The sequence below is a fragment of the Cheilinus undulatus genome, linkage group 9 (assembly GCF_018320785.1).
Source record: "Cheilinus undulatus linkage group 9, ASM1832078v1, whole genome shotgun sequence".
Taxonomy (NCBI): Eukaryota; Metazoa; Chordata; class Actinopteri; order Labriformes; family Labridae; genus Cheilinus; species Cheilinus undulatus.
In genome coordinates, this window is record NC_054873.1 from 12955860 (window position 1) to 12976763 (window position 20904).

General features: G+C 39.5%; 1 protein-coding gene across 3 annotated transcripts in view; it reads left to right on the forward strand.

Annotated features, from left to right (window-relative positions):
* The first annotated feature begins 1087 nt into the window (after window positions 1–1087).
* The window catches only part of kitlga (kit ligand a), a 53650-nt gene continuing 33833 nt past the window's right edge, over window positions 1088–20904 (forward strand). For all 3 annotated transcript variants that reach the window (XM_041795835.1, XM_041795836.1, XM_041795837.1), the window contains exon 1: window positions 1088–1394. In XM_041795835.1, coding sequence (XP_041651769.1) covers window positions 1380–1394 — 15 coding nt within the window. In that variant the 5' untranslated portion in view covers window positions 1088–1379. The remainder of the gene's footprint in view (window positions 1395–20904) is intronic.

Here is a 20904-nt window from a genome sequence, read left to right on the forward strand (position 1 = left end):
GTTTACGTCATGACTCTGCTGCACCTGAAAGTGGTTGCTGATTGGTCCTGTCACTTTCTAACCGGGCCCAAATGGTTCAGATGGGAGCTTTGCAAGATGGATTCACCAGTGAAAAACAAGGAAACGGAAGTATCCATCTGCTTTGCAAGGTTAGGCATGGCTATGACGTCTGACGCTCCTGGCCAGAAGATTTGGTCCAATTGGGTCATCTTGTCTATTACTATGACACAAAAAAAAAAGGAGGGGGGGTAGATTCTAAAGCAGCTAAATGTGTATTTTTTCCTTACTATGAATGGTTATTATTTAGATAAGAAATAACATATGGTTGCCATAGCTTAACTTTCCATGGACTGTGTTTTTGCCCATCTCCACAGGTCCCCCATGTGGCTGGGCCCCAGAAAGCTCTCCTCTTATCCCCCTTATGGCCAGCCTAGTCTACAGCCTGATTGCATATTTGTGCTATTTTGCCACTGAAAGTCACAAAAGCTATATAGATAAAGTAAATAGAGGTGTGCTGGGAATGCATATTCTACCTGACAATGAAGCAGCAGTTTTATTGCATTGTTGTGCATCTTGATTCCGTTTTATCTCCTCGTTTTTAAATTCAATGCGGATGTTTTTTGTTTCACACAGTGATAAACTTTTAATGTGTTTAATTGCTGTGTAGTTAAATGTTGCATTCGCCTTAGTTTAAGTTATGTGTGTCACAATAACACAGTAAAACAGGAATAATGACTGTCATTGTACAGGACCAACCCTGTGCTTTCCCTTCATACAAAGGAATTCAATTCAAGCGTTTATTAATGTCACCATTAAATACAATTATAAAATACAGTAACCGCAATCGCTCACCATGGGTAACTATGGGTTAAAGGCCTCGTAAAACCACTTAGTTGGCAATAAATTGAGTGTTGAGCAACCAGAGCAGGGAACCTGTTTTCTATGCTGCTCTATTTAGATTGGCAGTAGTGCTTTCGGAGTGAAGCTCTTCAGTGCCGTTCGTCAGAGAGGGCGGCTCTTTGGCTGCTCTTTACGCATCATTATAAATGCTTAACTCCCTCCCTCTGCGCGCTGTCCAGCTCCGCCGCCGCGAGCCCTCACTGTCTGGATCTGTGCTATAGATAGATAGATGGGCTTCACGCCACATGCCGTCAGCCGACAGGTTGCAAAGGTTGAGAGTTTGATTCTACACTTTTTGCCGTTTATCCTCCTCTCCTTCTTCTCCTAGTTGTTTTTGGGTCTTTTTTCTCCTTTGCTTGGATACTGCTGACTTAGGCATTGGATATGTGCACACAGGATGGTGACAACCCCTTTCCTCCCCGTAGAAGTAAAATAAAATAGGCTTTCGCACAACACTGGATTTACTCCTGGCGTTCCATATGAAGAAGTCAAAAGTAAGTGACTGTTTCTGCTTGTTTTAACTTCTTATTATTTGGCGTGACGCAGGGCAGCGGGACACTTTTCCTGCTGCTTTCCCCACTGACAAACTTTACCAGAAAATCTGCACGATTTATATTTTTTAATAGGTCTGCACTACATTAAATGAGGAAATATTTGGTTGTTGAAGTAGCTAGATAAAGCAAGATAAAATCTTTTTTTTTTTTTTTTTTTTTGTGGGCTTTATTGCCGAGTTTCTTGAGGCTGCAAGGTGTCAAACCTGCTCGCCTCGCACTCTCCAGAAACACTCCACCTGTATGGAGTTCATCCAGATTTAGCCACGTCCACGTCTTCCGTGTTCCGTCGGCAGGGCAGCGATCTTGATGGCTCCGGATCAATACATTTATGGTAACGGCGCCTGTCTTGCACTCCACATTATCCACTTCTGAAAACGTTTGGCACCGTGCGTAATTGCCACTAATGTGCTGTTTTGATGTCTCGTGGTTACTCTGATGGTTTTATTTCGTAAATGATTGCCCTGTAATTAAGTAGGTAGTGCAACGAGAAAGTTATTTTACCGCTTAACATGCTGGGAATTTTGGGGGCAAAGATGCAAGTTTGTGTTCTGGAAGTGGAGCCGTTTTTCTGTACGCAACTCCCGTTTTATTCTCTTTTGAAGTCGAGCCAGAGTTCATTTTAACCACATTTAAAGCACACTTAGTTGATCAAACTAAGATTAACACGAGTCTTTTCAGGTTTAAAGGTAAAATTAATCAGGCATTATCAGAGGTCAGAGTGTCAGTCTCCTGTTCGGAGTCACTTTCTGGCTGCAGAGTTGTCTGAAACTCGCTGTCAAATCCTCATCTAGAGAATTTTAAAAAGCCCTTTCATCTCCACCGCCCGTCCACCAGTTAAGGCAGCCCTTCAGGTTATGCATCAGCCTGCTTTTTCAATGACAGAGGCTCCTGTCTGTTTTTCAGATGAAGAGGCTGCAGGGCTAGCTTAACCTCCATCCCTGAGAGCTGTCCTCTCACGTGGCTGACAGTAAACTGTAAAATAAAGAAATAAATGTGCTGAAGGCTCCAGTTGGAGCACAGTGAGATTATTTCAAGCAAAGAAAATCAAAGCACTTCTGCACAGCTGTCATTTTATTTGTGCAGACTTGAAAGGCTTCATTTTCCATCTATAGCAGCATGTGATCGCTTTATGGGGACTGAACTAAAACATCTTTCTTGTTCTTTAAGTTGTAACTCTTTTGCAAGTGATGAAAAGATCCTGTGCACCATTTGATTTGACTAAATCAATCATGTAATTTGCTTTTACATGAGTGTCTGCTGGTAAAAAGGCGTGTAAACTTAAATTAAGACAGGTTCAACCTGCATTACATCCCCAAGGCTGTTTGAACGCTGCGCACATCAGATTTTTTACTAATCTCTGCCGTGCTCTGCGTGGCAACTTAAGCTCCTTTAAATGGCAATATCTGACAAAAGTGTAGAATATGCTGTATAGATGTAACACAGGATGTGTCTGTGCACCTGGGAGTCTTTGAAGTCTCCAGGAGGAAAGGCTGGCATCTCTGCAGCCTTGATTCTGTTAATCATATTCACAGCACAGCTTCCTTTTATGCTTTTTTAATGAAGTTGTACAATAAGTTGGTCTCCATGCCAGACTGCATTAAAAGGCACCTTTCATCTTCTAATGTAGCGACCCTGCTGCAGCTTGGGGTGCTTTCCACTGTCACGTAACCACGTTTAAAAAAGGAAGGTATTTAGTAGTGTTAGGATGTTAACTGTGCAGACTTTGTCCAAAAAACGGGGGGGAAAAGCTCTCCTCAAGGATGCAGTGATCTATTTTTTCCCGACATAGTTCCACTGGGCTTTGAGTTTTAAATAGCACTGGACCTCTTCTAGCATTTCCTGAGTTTGGATGAAGCAGAAATTGAAAGGAAAAATCTTTCCAGAACTCAGAGAAGGAAACATGAGGTGTTTTTAAGTGTGCATGAGAGCATGAGCCTGTCTGCATCTTCACACCTTCACAGAACATTTGGCACCAGTAGGGAGCGCTAGTTTTCTGAAGCCTGCAAAGCAGCCACCCAGATCTTTGGGAGGTTTAGGAAGACACCTTGTGTCTGCGGCGCCCTCCTGTCGATCCTGAGTGCAGCCTTTTAAGCCTTATTTACTGCTCTGACTAGGGCAGCTATTTTCCCAGGTTACATCCATCATCTGTCCTGAGGAAAGGGATGAGACAGATGAAAAGGAGTTTAAGTAGCAGGATGATTTAGACACACACATATGGTTCAGCCAAAAGAAGAGACAAGCTCCGGCACGGGCTGTAAATTCACAGGAAGACTCCTCACATGATGAAGGCTCAGTTTGCTTCTCTTTTATGGACTCATCCTCTGACCTGCAGGGGAGTAAATTCTCAGTAAACCCGCTCCACTTTTTTTGATTTCTAAGAAACAATTCGCTCATATAATACAGCCATGAAAGATGTATTTTATCACGGAACAGAGGCTTGAATCAACAGACTCTCGCGCCGTCTGCATCATTAGATTCACTGTGTCACATGTTTTATGCAAGCATACAACAAGTAGGCGTTGTGGCAGAGAGGGTGTTAATGTGTCAGGATTTCAGTTTACAGAAATCACAGCTGAGTGAGGCAAATGTGATCATTAAAGGTGCTTTAATATGATGAATTCAATCCCTTAATTCCAGGTTAAGTGTTAGTTTGATTATGAGATCAAAGAGACAGCTGGATGGAAAACATAAAGTATGAGTTGTGGACTGTGAGCGTAGATGTAACCAAGCAAGAATGATCCTGCTAAAAAGGATTTACCAATTTGTAAGCCTCATTCAAGAAGTTTTAAATCAAATTCATGTAATAATTTTAGCAGAACTGAAAGCATTGACTCCCTGAAGTTATATATGGCACCTAATATGAGCAAAATATAGTCTGATAAAGCTGCCATAAGGTTGGTGTTGATTTTGGTGATCCCTTTTGGACAAAGTTGTACATCTTATCTCTTAGATTCTTTATCCTGTACTTTTAAGGAGTAGTTCAAAAAATCTCCCCATGCCTTAGTGCAAACTTTGCATGGAAACAAAGGTAATTCAACAGGACACTGAGGCTGCATTAAACTCTGCAACAGAAGGAAGGACTTCAATCTATTCACCCTGTCCTAAAAGCATGCAAGTGTCAGACACTGAACAGCATAACTGCATCCGTTAATGCTGAATCTCAGTCTTTCAAATGGATGTCCAGTGCTTGGTTTTGACAGCTTTGAGCTGAATAGTTTTGTCTGTTGAGGAAGGAAAGTGAAAGAAAATCAGGGAAATATTCCTTTTCGACTCTCCTTATTCCATCCACCCCTTTTCTTGTTCCTTGCCCATCTTAATGAGAGTTACAGATGGCAAATGCTGTGCCGTGTCAAAATGCACACTGTCAGGATACTCCCATGGGAAACAATGTAATCAAGCTGATTGTTATGCCGATGCTTGCTTGAGTCACATGTTAGGACACAGGGTTTGTGAGTGTAAGAGGAAAAATCCAATTTCAAAAAGTTCTGTGCAAGCTCATGGGACTCTAAGATGACGCCACATTGTCAAACGGGTCATGTGCATGCCAGAGTTCAGCAACTTTGAGATGTCAAATGATAGACTTCAAAATAGGGCCTTGACGATATGTGAAACCTATGGGGTTTTTTATGCATATTTTCAGATGATTTAAAAAAGTGGTTCCCAAGCTTTTTAGGCCACACCCCCCAAACTCCACACGAATAAAAAGGTGATTGATTCCAGTCCAAAATCAAGATCAGTGTTAATAAGACAAAACCCATAGAAAATAGGGCTGGGTATGTTTATCATACCAAAAGATGTGTATATTAACTATTTCAGTACCCAGATAGCAAAATGTGACTGGGCCGGATGTACTCCAATTTTTTATCCAGATTAGGGGAAAACACATCCAACCTTGTGTCTTTTAGCACAGTGGACTTGGTCAGGTGTGGGGTCACATGATGAATCTGTCCAGATTAACCATAACCAAGTTAATGTTTGGCCCAAATCTGCCAGATAGCGAATATATTCAAATCTGAGCCGGATCTGGGACGAATGTCTTTGCTATGTCACTGAGAGCAGAGGCGCTATGCAGGTGTGATTGCTAGGTGATTCTGGTGAGTTATAGGTCAATCCGGCCCTGTTAATATATGCCAATCTTATTTTGAAAACCTCAGAGCAGACAAAGCCTCTTAGAAACCCCCCTTGGGAAACAATACAGAACTTTAAAAACTAGATTTCTCAAAATGACCTTTCAGTTCATTCTCCCAGCAGACAGTGTGAGCAGGGCATACCCACTGCTGAGACTTCCTTCTTAGCACCATCTTTTCAGGTTGTCACATCTTTTTATTCTTCAATGCTCCAAAGTGCTTATATGATCAAATTTAGAACAGAAAGTAGAAAAAACATATTTCAACCTAAAGATGCTGTGAGCAGAGAGAGAGAGAGAGCAGCAATAGGCAATAAAGCGGAAGCGAGCGTTGGTGTCCTGTTTCTAAAACAAAGCACTGATACGGAGAGAGATGATATTTTCTGATTCTTTCACAGTGGTTACACTCTAAAGAAGAAGTCAGAAACTGATGATAATGCTGCACAGACATGGAGGAAGATTCTGGATTTTGTTTTTACTGATGCAGAGGTCGTGCTTCTTTCTGCACACTGAGCGCCTCTCTCTGCTCTGCCCACCTCTGTCTCTGTTTAGTTCACCAGTAGACAAATAGTTTTAATTCTCCGCAGTTTCTGAATGGCCAGCATCTGCTGACTGATAGACAATACTTTACCGATCTGCCAGTCAGTTCTGACTGAAAAAGTAAAACAAGACCCAACGTCTGCTCTCCTACAGCGTCATCACAGCTGAAAGCCCAAGACTTATGAATCCTTTGTCCTTTTTCTCTGGCATGTTTTGTTGTTGTTTGGTGTTTTATTCAGAGTAGGGCTGAAACGAATCCTCAAATTATCTTAGTGATTCGATTCAAACAAATCCTCGTAGCAAATTATCTGCCTCGAGGCTTCGCTTAAATCAGTCCTGTATCCATATACGGCCACGCTATAAGCTTGGACATCGCGCCGTGTGTTGCATGGCGTGCTGTGTTTTACAAGGACGGCTATTTATGTGGCACAATGCATTTGTTTCAGCTGTCACTATAACGTAACATGCATGATTTGAGGCGTTAAAATCACGAGGGAAGAGAAGTTGTCCTGCGTTTTTACGCATCCACTGGCCGCGGCTCTATGGCAAATATGGCACTATGCCTACACCTGTGAACCTACGCAAATCTCCGAGTTCAATGCGCTGCCTGCATGACTCACTGGTGTGAGACAGCGCTCAGTTTGTGTCTGCAGACTTCAGGGAATTTCATAAATTTCTCTGATTGACTTAACAGCTTTACAGAAATCTGTCAGGCGTCACGATTCAAGTCCTGTTTTGGTGCTTTTTCTCGCTCTCCTGCGTTTGCAAGTTATACATTTAATTATAAATTATTTAAATTCAGCGCACTGATGTCTTCATTGCAGTATATTTTTCAAAAAGTTTCAGCATCCCGAATAATTGGATGAGACTTACAATGGTAATGAATTGACACCACTTAAATAGAAACACGCTATTGCCACAGACAGTGACTGAGACTAAATAGGTTAAAGTTCATCATCATACAGTCAGGATTCAACAGGTCACAGAAGCAGCTTTATCCCTTTAAATGTTCTCTCCATGTCCAAGCTCCAAGTTCATCTTTCAGACATCATCAGACCACTGTGTGAATGATAGAACTTGCTACAATGTGAAATATTACATTCATGCATATACCAGAGGATGTTAAAATTATTAGGCGTCCCTTCATTTTAATGACAAACTGGGAAATGAAAATAAACTACAATAGAAGAAATAAAGTGTTAGCACCCAAAATTTCCTGGGAGAGGATCCCTAAACCCCAAATATGGCATAATCTAATGTTATTATTTAACTTCCTGTCCTTGTAACTTTAAGAAATGTAAATTGCCATCAGAACTTCATTGCACTTTGTAAAATACATTTTCTTTAGAGATCCTGTTGATACCAATTTTTAATATAGAAGTAGTTCATTTAAGCGGCCCAGTTTCTTTTCTCATTTGTCTAGTACCACTTCTCTCGAAAAAGGGATAGTGACTGATTAAAAAAATGCATTATTTCTTATTAGGGTACTCAATTAATCAACAGAAGAATCAATAGAGCACTCATTTGCAAAAAGAATCGATTACTGCAGCCCTAATTCAGAGTAAAGTATCTTTTTCACTTTTTAAACACTATTTATGTAGTGTTATGTTATGAAGATAACCATTTAGAAATATTAAGGGGGGCTTTGTCTTCCCTGAGGCTGCCAAAATTAGATTTGCAAATATTGACTAAAGCCATGAAAAAACAGTTATAAAGTAGTTTATACAATGCTTGTTTGATAAGAAAGGCATGCATGGGTCTTTTTTTAGGGTTTTATTAGTGAAACATTTAAAATCTATGTTGATTTCTAGGAGCAGTATGTCACTTTTTCTTTTCTGTTGGGTCCAGGGGGGGCTCCGCTTTTCTTAGGTACATGTAGGCGGGTGCTCCAAGGAAAATGGTTGGGAAACACTGATTCAGTATGAAGTTTTTATCAATGAAATCAACTAAAAGTGATGTTTACTTTTTTCAGGTTGGTCCTGGGGGTGCTTAGCTTGTCCTAACTAGATGCGAGTAGGGGGGCCTCACTGATTTAGAGTGTTGGTTCCCAACCTGGAGTCCTGTATAGTTTATACATGTATCGATTGCAAGGAGCATGTCTTATTAAGCCTTCTCTGTTGCAAAAGGTAGCAAAATCTAAGATTGATATCAGATTTTGACAGCAATGTATGAGTTACAGTGGGGTAGCTCAACTTTCGCTAGATAAAAGTGAAGGGGGCTCCAAGGACAAACGGGTGGGGAAATGCTGATATAGAGGAAGTAATAGTAATGGCAGTCTGTTTCATAACTAGCTTAAATCTCCTTTAATTCTTCTGCTTAATACTATTTCAGTGTTGACAGATAAATCAGCCATATTCAGCAGAGAGAGTAATGTTAGGTTGTAAATGATGCTTATCAAATAGACCCTATGTGACTTGTTTTGTAATCACAGCTCATGCCTGCCTGCACGTCCACAAGTTATTCAAACAGTGTGAAATGAGATTATCTTTGTCTGTTTGACTACTTTAACATGAATGATCCAAATGCTTAAATGGGTTTTTGCATAAGAGCTATTACGGTTTCTTTCCAGCAACAGCACAGTGTTATTCAGCCAGGTTGGAACAATGCGTCTTTGCTGGAAGGAGTAAGCTGCTCATCAGTCAGAGACAAAAGCAGAGCTGGGAAAATCACCTAAAGATATATCACTGTATTTATTTGCTCTTTATGGTAGTGCTATTATGTCATGGTGCTACAACCCCCCGTCTCGCCTGTGATACTCCACTCATGTCTGTGTATCTTCAAAAGATGCTTTTACAATGTTATTTAGTAGGCGCTTTTGTCCAGAGCGAAATACATCTGGGACACTGTTCATGGTGTTAAGGACCTTGCCCAAGGGCTCACACTGGATACTAATTGTGCTCTGACCAGGATTTGAACGCCCAATCTCCTGTATCAACGTCAGGACTTTTATTGTGAAGGACTTGTTGGAAATACAATAGTTATGTAATGTGTTCTAAGTTGCATTCTTCTGTAATAAATTACTAATACTTTGAGCATAAGTGAGCAATATGTACTCACACTGAGAAGAATGGGAAAGTGCACTGAACATCCAAGAATTTAACGTGGAATCATGGCCGCTTAGCACCCTCGATGAACGCCATAGTGATGACGTAGCAGATATGCTACTGTTAGCATGCAAGCTAACGCTGGCATTTGCTACATAGCTAAGGTATTACTAGTAAAGCAGCATAATGTAGTCAAGCAAAAGGCATTTAAGTAAAAAAAGGCACGTTTACTTGAAGGGAATAATGCTCAAATAAAATACCAGTTTCATGATAGCTAAATTTCAGTGATTGGTGCCTAACATCTGTTTGCAATTTTCTGTAATAAAAGAGTTAATGTTTTGCTCTGCATTTAAGTATACTGCAATAAAGTATACTAATAGAAGTATGTGATTGAAAACCACTGATCAGATGTACAATTATTTGCCCAGAAACATCCCCAGCCGATCCATTCTAGCACATAGCCTGTGTCAATGCCTCAAGTGAGCTCATAGGTCTGCCTGGCTGTGCTACTTCAGTGTCAAAGGGAATAATGCAGAAGATTTGGGCACAATCTGAGCTGTTGTCTGCCACAAATCACTCTGTTATGCTGCTTTCAGCTATCTGCCACTAGACCTCATTTGCATTGGTTTTACATGACATATGCACTATCACCACATACAAGCTCAAACAAGTCATGATGGTACTGCAAATATCTATTTTGCTGCAGAGGTAATACCGGTGATGGTGTCGATATCTGTTAACCGCTCACCACTGGAATAATCTAGGTTCATGTTACTGTTAAAAAATGGATTCCTTTTGTTTTCAGACATGTTTTTTCGAAATCTAAACACCTTATGATCCTAGATTCAACAGTGAATACACTGAAATAGTGAAGGAAATAATCACCAAACTTTAACTTTAACACTAAACTTTGCCTCAAATATAATAGATTCTCACTGTTCTCTTCTCAGTCAGCAGTGATGTTGGAGGTAAAAGCAGCTTAGTGCAGCTATGAAAAAACAAATTAAAAGACCTACTGTTTTGAGCGCACAAAGCTGATGTTTGATCTAAGATGCAGGACTCTTACATCCTCCTGAACACCCAGAGACTCAAAAAATCTTGAAGACAGTAATTTTTGACTCTAAAAAATTGCCAGAGCTGCCCTTAAAAAGTCAACAATTCTCAGTCCACATTCATTTTGTAAGTGTTTGATCCATTGTATACTGAGGGCTGCACAGTAGAGCAGTAGAACATTAACCTGGCTTGTGAGGTTGATGTATGACTCTAAATTGCCCGTAGGTGTGAGTGAGTGCTTGTGTAGCTCTGCATGTCAGCTCTGTGATTGGCTGGCGACCAGTCCCAAGTGTGGCCTCCCTCTCACCCAGTGACAGCCGGAATTGGGTCCAGCTCCCCCCGCGACCCTGACTGGGATAAGCAGTACAGATAATGAATGGATGGATTGTACACAGAGTGACAGAGTGGGATGCTCTCACAGTGACCACTTATTGCACATCATTCCTTAAGGTTTTATCATGAGTCGCGGTCTCCTGCTCTGGAAGGAATCAAACTGACCGAGTATGTAAAAAATAAAGACTTAAAGCAGTTTTATAGAAGAAATAAGTGTATCTCTGCAGCATTTCCCACACAGTGATGATGTGTTTGGAGGGTAGAGATTGCCATCCTGCCCTGCCTCTCAATTAACACAGCTTTTGAATATTTCACTTGAAGAAGCTTAGGAAAAATGCTAAACCGGGACATCATTTTTAACTTGAGACATCGCACCTCAATCAGTGCACTTACAGGAGAGATGCACTGGTGGATGCCATTTCCTGTGTGGAGGCTTTTTGCCTTTTTTTCTGATAGGACAGCTGAAGAGAAACAGGAAACATGAGGAGACATGCACCAAACAGCAGTGACAGGATCCATCAACCAGCATGCTGAGGAATTCAGCCTCTGTCTATGGGGGCCTGCTCTACCCAGCGAGCTAAACTGGCACCCATTGATAGCTGGCAAGTTTTTTCCATGTTTTTATTAATATCTTAGTCATTTCATGTTGTAGAAATGCAGTTCAGACACTTCTGTGAATGGGAGAATCTCATCTTTCACTTCTGCCCTCACTTGCCATCCCATGTGTTTCACATGGCGTTACAGAGCCAATAAGAGCACAATGGGCTCTCACTTTTTGTCATTGGATGATTCCTTTGTCCGTCAGCTTGCACATGCGTAATTGATTGAATTCTTCTTTTGCCAAGCAATTGACAAACTGGAATTCCTAAGGTCCTCCCTATCACATGGTTTTGTAGGAGAGGTACGGCGAGAGACAAGCATGAGAGGAGAGAATTACCCTGTTGATCTCCAATGATGGCGAAGCGTTGGAATGTTGCATTTTCATTATTACTATTTTATTCATATATTCCCCTCTTTTTGTGAAGCTAAGACTTTGGTAAACCTATTTCAAGCACTAAAAGTCATCCAGGTGTGTTTTCACAAGATATTCAAAAGAAATTCAAAAATCAGATTTCAAAATTCAGCATTTGGGCTAAAATAACTCTTTACACATTCCTCTAGGACAAAAATGGGCCCATAAAGCTGAGATTGTTGTGAACATTTTGATATAAAACACTTGAGTATTGTGTTATTTAAAAGTGCCTTAAAGAGGGGAATTTAAAAAATATTCAAAAATTGAGGACATACCCTTAGACCATGGAGGGTTATAAGCCAATAGTTACAGATGATACAAGCCAATATTTAAAGACAATATAAGCCAATAGTTACAGATGATAACAAGCCAATATTTACAGATGATATAAACCAATGCTTACAGACGATATAAGCCATTACTTACAGATGATATAAACCAATACTTAAAGACGATATAAGTAAATAGTTACAGATGATATAAGCCGATACTTACAGATGATAAAAGCTATATTTACAGATGATGCAGTTGTAAATATTGTCAGATACTGATAACTGACTTTATATGGTAATATCAGCCAACACAATCGTGCAAATAATTACTGTACATCTCTGCTATACACAGCTTTAAAAAAAAAAGACTGCAAAAATGGCCATCAAATATACTTAAGTGTCTTCAAATAAGCACATGTGGACCGCCAATGACTAGAAAACACTGCTCTGATGTTCTCTGGCCAAAAACGGAACTCGGGGGGCCAAGAGCTGCCAGTAGCATTTGTTCAGGTTCTCAGTTCAATTTTAACAGTAGTCAGAGCTCAATTTATTATCCCTGGAAGCCAGTTATTCACAGAAGTGTTGTCCAGTCCAAGCCTGCAAAGCTGGTTATGATTACTCTAAAAAGTGACTCAAAGACACAATACATTATGCTGTCAATACATGCAGTACATCGAGAGGTCTGTGACAAGCTGCCTGGCAGCAACGGACAAGATAAAAATCCCAAGATATAAAACAAAAGCAGCAGATAAAGCTCTAAATGTGCAAAAGAATGTTATAGTAAAAGTTATTTTCTCTCTGGTGCTTCTTGGGTAACTTGATCTATATTGAATAACCTGATCTGATTTGAGGAACATAATCCAGAGTCAGGCCGAGTCCTTCATGTTGTTATGAAAATGAAAGGAAAATTGTTATAACATTTATTTTCCAGTGACTTGGAGAGTGAAGGAGGACTTTTGGAGGCAAGAAGATTCAAATGGATGCAGGAAACATTTCAGTATTTGGTGCAGCATTGCTGTTTCTTAGAGCTCAGATGTAATTCATTGAAATTACAATGTCAATGACAATTAATCAAACTTTTTTTTTGTGAAGTCTTTGGTAATAAATGAAATAGTCTTTGTTCTTTGTCCTAAGCATTTGCATTTCTATTGTGCAGATAAAAAAGATTCTTAAAAATGTGTTTACAGAACAAAAGAAACATGTTTTTAGTTACAGTTTTTCTTCATTATGTATCTCATCAACCAGCATGAAGATCTGATTGTCTTGTTCCTGATGTAGATGAGCACCCGTCTGCATTATTGGTTGCACATCCTTTCAAGCATAAACCCTGCTTTTGCATGTCTTCAAGTGAGCGTAACTTGCAGGAAACGTACATTAAGCTTTACAAGATATGACTGCTGGAGATGTTGGTGTTTATCTGTTGCTGATCCCTGTAATGGTTGGACCACCAAGAGCCCATCTTGAAGTCATTGTCTGAAAAATCTCTAATGGGGCCATGTGCATGTTTGCTTTTGAATGAGTGAGTGGAGGAGGTTTTGGTATATTGCCATAAAGCCAGCCGGGGGTTGGAAAACACACTGAGAAAACTTTAGGAAGTGAAAAACAAAGTTTATAGATCTCTGAGTAGTTAACCATTATGACCTGACAGATCCTGGAAGCCGGTGGCCTCATGGTGTACCAACGCCACAGTCATATATTTGATGTTTTACATGCTGTGGCATGATTCATGAGAATCGTAAACATGTAATCTCTCAATATAGAGTACTCTTTCAATCATTTATAATTTCATGTTGTGAATGAGGGGATTTATGTGTCTAGTCTTTTCAAAGCATGACTGAGGTTGTACACGTACCACTAGAAAAAAATCCATCACCAGCTTGTTCCAGCATCTTGGATGTAATTTCCTGTTTTGCTCTGTTTTATGTCATTGTAAATTGAATATCTTTGGGGTTTTGGCCAGAAGGTCCATGTGGGCTCTTGTAAGTTAGAGGCATTCCCTGAGGGTTTTCCATCCCAGCTGCTCTGCAGAGCAGGTGGCATGCAGCTAAATACTTTGGAAACAACACTAAACACCAGCTTTCCTAGCTTCAATGTGTTCACTCTCTTGCTGTGTGTTATAATACAGGCTTGAAATGAAAATAGCTTTACTTAAAGGGCATTTGATTGACTTATTTGCTGCCCAGACTGCAGCCTCAGCTGGAGTATTCTCATGTAGCATGAAACCAAATACAAAGATGAATTTAGTATTGCTGTTTGCCAAGAGACATACTGATTATAATATGGACCAGATTTGAGCTCGCAGCTCCCTCTCCATCATGCATCTATATCTCTTGTGGTCATGATCCCAGTGCTGAGAAACTTCAGTTTAATCCACTGCATACAATTTTAAAGCTATCAAGCACCGTCCAACAAGTAGCTTTATGTTTGTCCTAGAGATGTTCTGGTTGTAAAAATAAGTGATGTCAAAATAACAATTTGGTTGATTGCTGTTTTTCTTTTTTTGGTGCAAGTTTTCCATCATATTCAACCACAGAAACAGATCAGAGCTCGTCCAACAGGTCACTACTTTTGCCGGATAAAAAACTCTTCTCTGATTCAGTGGTAGATGTGCCAGAGGGTAGCTCTTGAATAGATAAGGCACAACAGATACACATTTGCTATTGACACTTGTTCATGCCACTTTATTTAACAATGGGATGACGTGTGTCAAGATGACCAATATCAGCCATTACTCATGTTAAACCTGTGCAGTGGGGTATCTCTAGTTGGTCCCTGAGAAGTTGACATATTAGGAAATCGTGGCATCGGCAGAGCAGCTGTAAAGTCTTAAAGTTTGGATTTATCCAAAACACAGTTTCTGTTCAAAAATGTTGCATTAATTCCAATCCTACACCAACAGGAATAGAGATAATTAACTATATTGACATTTATACACTTAACTTTGTCGATACCACCATGAAAACCCTTTCATATTATAAAAGGGATGTTGATTGGCTGAATTATTTAAGTTTCTTGCTAGAAACTAAATGGCCTTCTTTTTTAAGGTATATTTGAGTGCATTATGATGACATTTCTTTTACCTTTGCCAAATTATCAACCCAGTTTCCACATGGATTTTAACATTGGATTACATTTTGTGAGTAACAGGATCACAAGGTTTAAGGGATCTTGCTGCAGCTGCTTGTGTTTTGGTTTAAGGTGATTACCACTGATGATATACGTAATACTCAATGATTGGCAATTCATTGATCTTAAAACCGTAGTAGCTCTAGCACCAGTGATTTGTTCATAAGACATGTGCCGACTTCAGTTTGAGGTTACATCAGAGGACCCAAAAGACTCAAAAGCAGTACCAAAAAGCTGAAATGTAATTGGTTTTCAGGTTTTTAAAGTTCAGAAGTGGGCCTTTTTGGAACCACTTTGCAATGTTCATCCAAAGAGTCGTATATGTTGCATAATGTAAAGTTTGAGCTGATACCTCTGTCCATGCCCACATACTAATTCAGTTACACTGGGGTTGATGAGCTAACATGCACAGTACTGTGGATAACTTTTAGGTATATGCAAGTCAAAAATTTAAGCTGTATTTAGGCATTGATGTCGCCTGAGTGCACCATCAAGCTGATAAGAGGACATCTCATTCAATATTTTTGCAATATTTCCTCAAAAAGTTTGATTAACCATTCACCATTAATAAAGTATTCTTCTTTGTTGTTTTTTGCTGCTCTGGCTTCAGGTGCTGCCTACCTTGCTCAATACTGCCCCCATGGTTGCAATGTTTCGTCAGTAATTTCATCAGTATCAATATGATCATAAATGACAAAAAAAAAAAAAAAAACTTCTGAATAAATGACAAAAATGCCCTCAATGGATTATCAGTTACCAAAAACACCTAATGTATCAAATGACATAAAAATATATATGTTAAATTTTATGGAAATTTAGATTATTTTTTTAGATTTCATTAGAAAGTGAAATAAACATTTCAGTTCCAAAAAATTAGAATTTTCTGGCTATAATTTGTGTTTTCAGGCTTCAAAGGGTTAAAGTAGAGCCTAAGATCCCAAAAAAGAGCTATTCATAACACCCAATTTACATCATTCATACCAATTAGACATATTTTAAAGCGTGCAAACTAGATTAGGCAGGTATTAATTAGTGCCTGAACCTAACCCAGCCATTACCATTTTCCATTATTAAAAGAGAGTACTATGTCTAGTTTTACACACTTGTATCGTCAATCAGGATGTTTTTTGAGGAAAAAAGGAGCGGTATGGGTCTGCCAACCTCTTTGCTATCAACTGTATTTACAATCAGGGTTTTCCTCCGATGCCTCAGGGCTATATGATGATATGTTGATATGCTTCCTTGCATCTGTATAGTTTATAGGAGCTCAAGGTATCTTCTGCATGCAGGACTTCTGATTATTTCTTGCACAGTGACTTATCCTAGTGAACATCTGACTCAGAGCGTCCACTGCTTGAAGGCATTTAGATGGCTGAGATTTGTCCCAGTATTCTTAGAAGTCGTAATGCCTAACAGCGCATCTGCTTGTTAGGAAACTGTGGTTTCCACATGATCAGGTATTTTGTTCAGGCTGGGTGAGGGGCCAATAAGGAGAATTAATAAGGCAGATAGGGGATGCATTAGTCATCTCCGCTGCTTGGGAAAAGTTCTAGAAGTAGACATGGGTTTCACCACATTGCCTGAGGCTCGGCCTGCTGTGAAGTCAACTGAAAGTGGTTCCTGTATTTTTAAGGGCTATGGCATCAAAAAGCTTAGCCATTTCAGCTCATGTGTAAGAAGAGATGAAAAGGGAAGTTTTTCCAATGCATCAATATCAAGAAATTCTTCAAAGCGTACAGTATGACTAAGCTTTGAAGGTTTTGCTAGACAAACTTCCTCTCCCTCTTTACTATAACACAAGTCGAATATCACCGAGCCATCCTTGGCTCCATTTTAGTCAAGATGGTGGTAAAGATACAAACAAAATAACAATCGTGTGTGTTGTTTTTTTTCCACTAGCTTCAGTGGCCAAAAACTATGAACAAAACATCCAAACATCTGCAAGAGGCTGTCAAGAAGAAGGGCATAAACTTGCATAAAAAGAAAAAAAAAAAGAATAAATCCAGGATCATGAAGTGCAGCCACTTATCCTCTGTGGGTAAATATGGACTTACTTTGTGGAACAATAAATTTAGTCATGAATCTTAGTCTTGAACACCATGAAATCAACCCCTCCCCAGTTCATTCAATTAAAAGAAAGGCAGGAAGCCTTTCTCTGTGAGCTTTTCTCTGACAGAAAACAAATCCTTGTGTTTTTAAAGCATAAAGCACAAGTTTTAGGAAGACAAGACTATCTAAATCATATTAAATGTAAGTCAAATGTGAGGTTGTCCATTTATTTTTTGATACTTTATGGATTTCTTGTGAAGTATAGAGGTTTGGAAAAGTCAAAGATCTTCATTTATGTTTTTACCAACAGCTGCAATGCAGGGGCATGTAACCAGAAGGCAATGCCTGCACTGCAAAACAGTGACAAAACCACAGGCTTTCTGGGTAAAAAAACAAACAAACAAAAAAGCTTTAAAAGTTTTCAGTAGTGTTTATGTTTAAGCCAACTCTGTTTTGTGGCCAAAAACTTGCTAAATTCTGCAGAGAAACTGTACCCATCTGTTACGCTGTATAGCTTAGTGTCTTGGCCAATACAACCAGTGAATCCTTCTTAAAGGAGCAGTGCTCACTTAAATCACTGGAGGCTAATGCCACTTCTACTGCTAACAACTCCATACGGCCCAACTTAAGAAAATACTGATCTGTCCCTTTAACTGCACAAATACATTGGCGACATTTTGGTTTGAATTTTACTAAAATTATGCAAAGCTGTGCAGTAAATACAGCATGCACGTGTTGGTGAACAACCAACACATGTAAGAAGAAAGAAGAAATGTTCCCGTATTAAGTGCCTATGCCTTCTGTGTTTGTTGCTGTACTATCAAAACAGGTTCATTTAATATCATTTGGTTCTGTCAGTTTGGTATAAAAGTACTTGGTGGTTTGCCCAAATGATGCCAAAACAGCCCCTCTCTGGGTGAAAAAATCCCATCAAAATGAATGGCAGTAAAATGGGAAAGATGGGGTCTTTAGCAATTTAAACACTTAAAATAGCAATCAGTTTAACTGTTATTATGAGCCCAAATCCAATGGCAAGCGCTGACTTTTCTGAACAACACAAATAAGCCCATCTTGTGACCACAAATGTCTTAGACTGATACCTCATGTGTGCATTTCAACAATGTCCAATGAGTTGGGTGTTAACTTTGAAGACATGCTAATACATCAGTGAGTACAGCCCCCGCTGTCTCAGAGGGATCACTGGTTTAAGTCAGTAGAAACACAACACTGGTTCCACATTTTCCTCCTCACCTGTTCCGGCGTGCACCTCTCACACCAGACGTGATCGTGCTGCGTAGTGGCTGCATCTGCTTGTCAGAGCTTTGCCTTTCCACATAATTTTTACCTCAATAAATCAGTGACTTGATTTGTTGTGTAGTGGAACAGGAAAAAATCCAGATAAAGTACAAACGAATGGATTTTTTTTAAAGAAGAGCTGAACCAGGTTTTTACTTTGAAGTATACTTCCACCGTTTTCATCTTGCCAATGACATATTGTGGATTTTAGAAAACCTTATTGAAAAGGTGCATTTCGGCTTGTGTTCACCATCTAGAAAATGATTGCACACGTATTTTACCAATGTGGATGTGCATATCTGTATATTTCCTGTCTATTTTTGCCAGGAAAATAGGCAAGCAGTCAGCGCATGACTAAGGAGTCAGCCCTCATCTTGCTTTCTATTTATTGTAGCAAAGCAGGACAAAACAGGCGAACCCTCTGTTCTCTAGATTCTTGGCACATGAGATTTGCATATCAGGCACAGGAAATGCTACGCTCATGCTGGCAGTTTGAAAGACAAAACAGAGGAGGATTCAATTGGCTAAGGAGTAAGCTCTCATCTTGCTTTTTGCTTGTTTCAGAGCAGCACATGGGGAAAAAAAGGCGAGCCCTGTGTTTTCTAGATTCCCATGCAGCTAGTCTGAAAGCCTTGATAAATAATTTGAAATACAAAATTCAATCATGTTTAGTCATATTGGTACCACTGTTTTCTAATCTACAAATCCTGACAATATTAGCTGTAGATTATTAGTAGGTGCCTACAGTAAATCTCTCTTTACACTGTCCATGTTGTCCAGAGAAAGGCGCAGTGTTTGGTGAGTTCATGTTGAATAGGTCCTCTGATCGTCTTCTACCCTTGCATTGCTTCGATAGACATATGGTTGCGCCTGAAGCAGAGGACTGAATCTGCTAAAGAGTCGGCCCTCATCCTGCTTTTTTACTTGTTTTTGCAACAAAGCAGTAATGATCAGACTCCTTCATGTTAATCAGCAATCATTAAATGTTTAATTTTCCAAACATAAATAAATGTCCAAGAATGTGAATCATAAGAGCCAGATGATTTTACAGTTATCAATTTGGACATAGAATATTGTGATTATTGTTATTATGTGGAAAATTAATTAGAAATGCAGCAGTAAACACAGGACAGAACACACGATCCCCCTTAGATAGCGATAACAGAAGAAGCAAAGTTCGCAAAGGTTTATTCTAGCCGACAGGCGGCTTTCACTGGAAGAGTTATCATTTCAATAAGTAAAAAAATGTTTGGCAAGATTGATAAATGAGTGGGCGGCTTGTTCTTTCAGCTTTTATTTGCCACTGACACTGCTTTGCTCCACAATAATGCTGTGGTTTACTGAGTAGATGAATTTCCCTCTACATTCATAAATCAGTGTCAGACAGAAAACATGAGGAAGCTGAGCATCAGAAAGAAGGTAAAGAGTCGTTATTAAGTGTGCGGCCCTCTACTTTCTTTCTTTCTTTCTTTACCCCCACCTCTATCATCAGTCGCATCCATAACCTGAATAAAAGCACGAGCCCACAACCAGGTCTTGTGGTGCTCAAACAAACAGCATAACAGATTGATCAGATTTCACTGACAACAACACATCCATTTCATTCCACGGTCATGCTTATCTTGGTTTGAATCACAAGATTGGAAACTTTATTTTTTATGCCTTTAGAAGTGTAGTTTTATAAATCAGGAGGAAAAAAAATCATTAAAAACTAGGCCAAACTGTTTGTTAGAAATTGTGAAGGCAAACACTTTGCACGGCCTACATCAGTGAATGTAAAAAAAAAAAGCACTGTTGCACAACCTGGGGTTTCTTCCTTGTTGTCTGAGCCAAACTCTCCTCCTTATGTTAGTGCATATTAACTAGATCTGTGCTCCCGGTTATTTGTTGACACAGTGATGAGGCTATACAAAGGGAGTGGAAAGGAGACATAAAATAGCGCTTTTCCTTTCCAAGGAAAACAGCAGAGAGTATATGGGCATTTTATCTTCGTCCTCCCTCTTTTATATATGCTCTCAGTAGCAAGATCAGATTTCCTGCTGGACAACAAAAGGTTCATTTCATGGTAACGACTGCGGAAATATACACTTAAAAAGAGATTTACAGTCACAAAATAATATCCAGAAGGATTTTTAATGATACATTTAGACATACAGTTGGAGAATTGCTTCATTCCAAACAAGGAAATGCAGAATATCATGCCACTGTGCTGAAGAAAAAGATGATACAGGGCTTTACTCAAACTGCACTCTCTTGTTAGCAGGTATTCAGTATAGTCAGAATTCATCATGTCCAGCATTGTTAGGGATAAACAGATGGATCAGATTAACATCGGAATTGACCAATCACAGCACTGATTGCAAACCTCAGCATTGCCAGACAGTGTTGCTTGAACAGATCCCAAAAGCCAATGTTTATTTTTTGTGTCCAGTCAAATTAATGTTTGGATTTAAGCCAACTTAGCTGTTGAACCAAAGAAGATATTTTTTTACTGAGCAGAAGTCCCCCGATCTGTTTTCATGGTACAATACAAGACAAAATGTTGGCTTTGTGGGAGTCTTGCACTAATAGACGTCATGGAAAAGACATAAGAATCAGC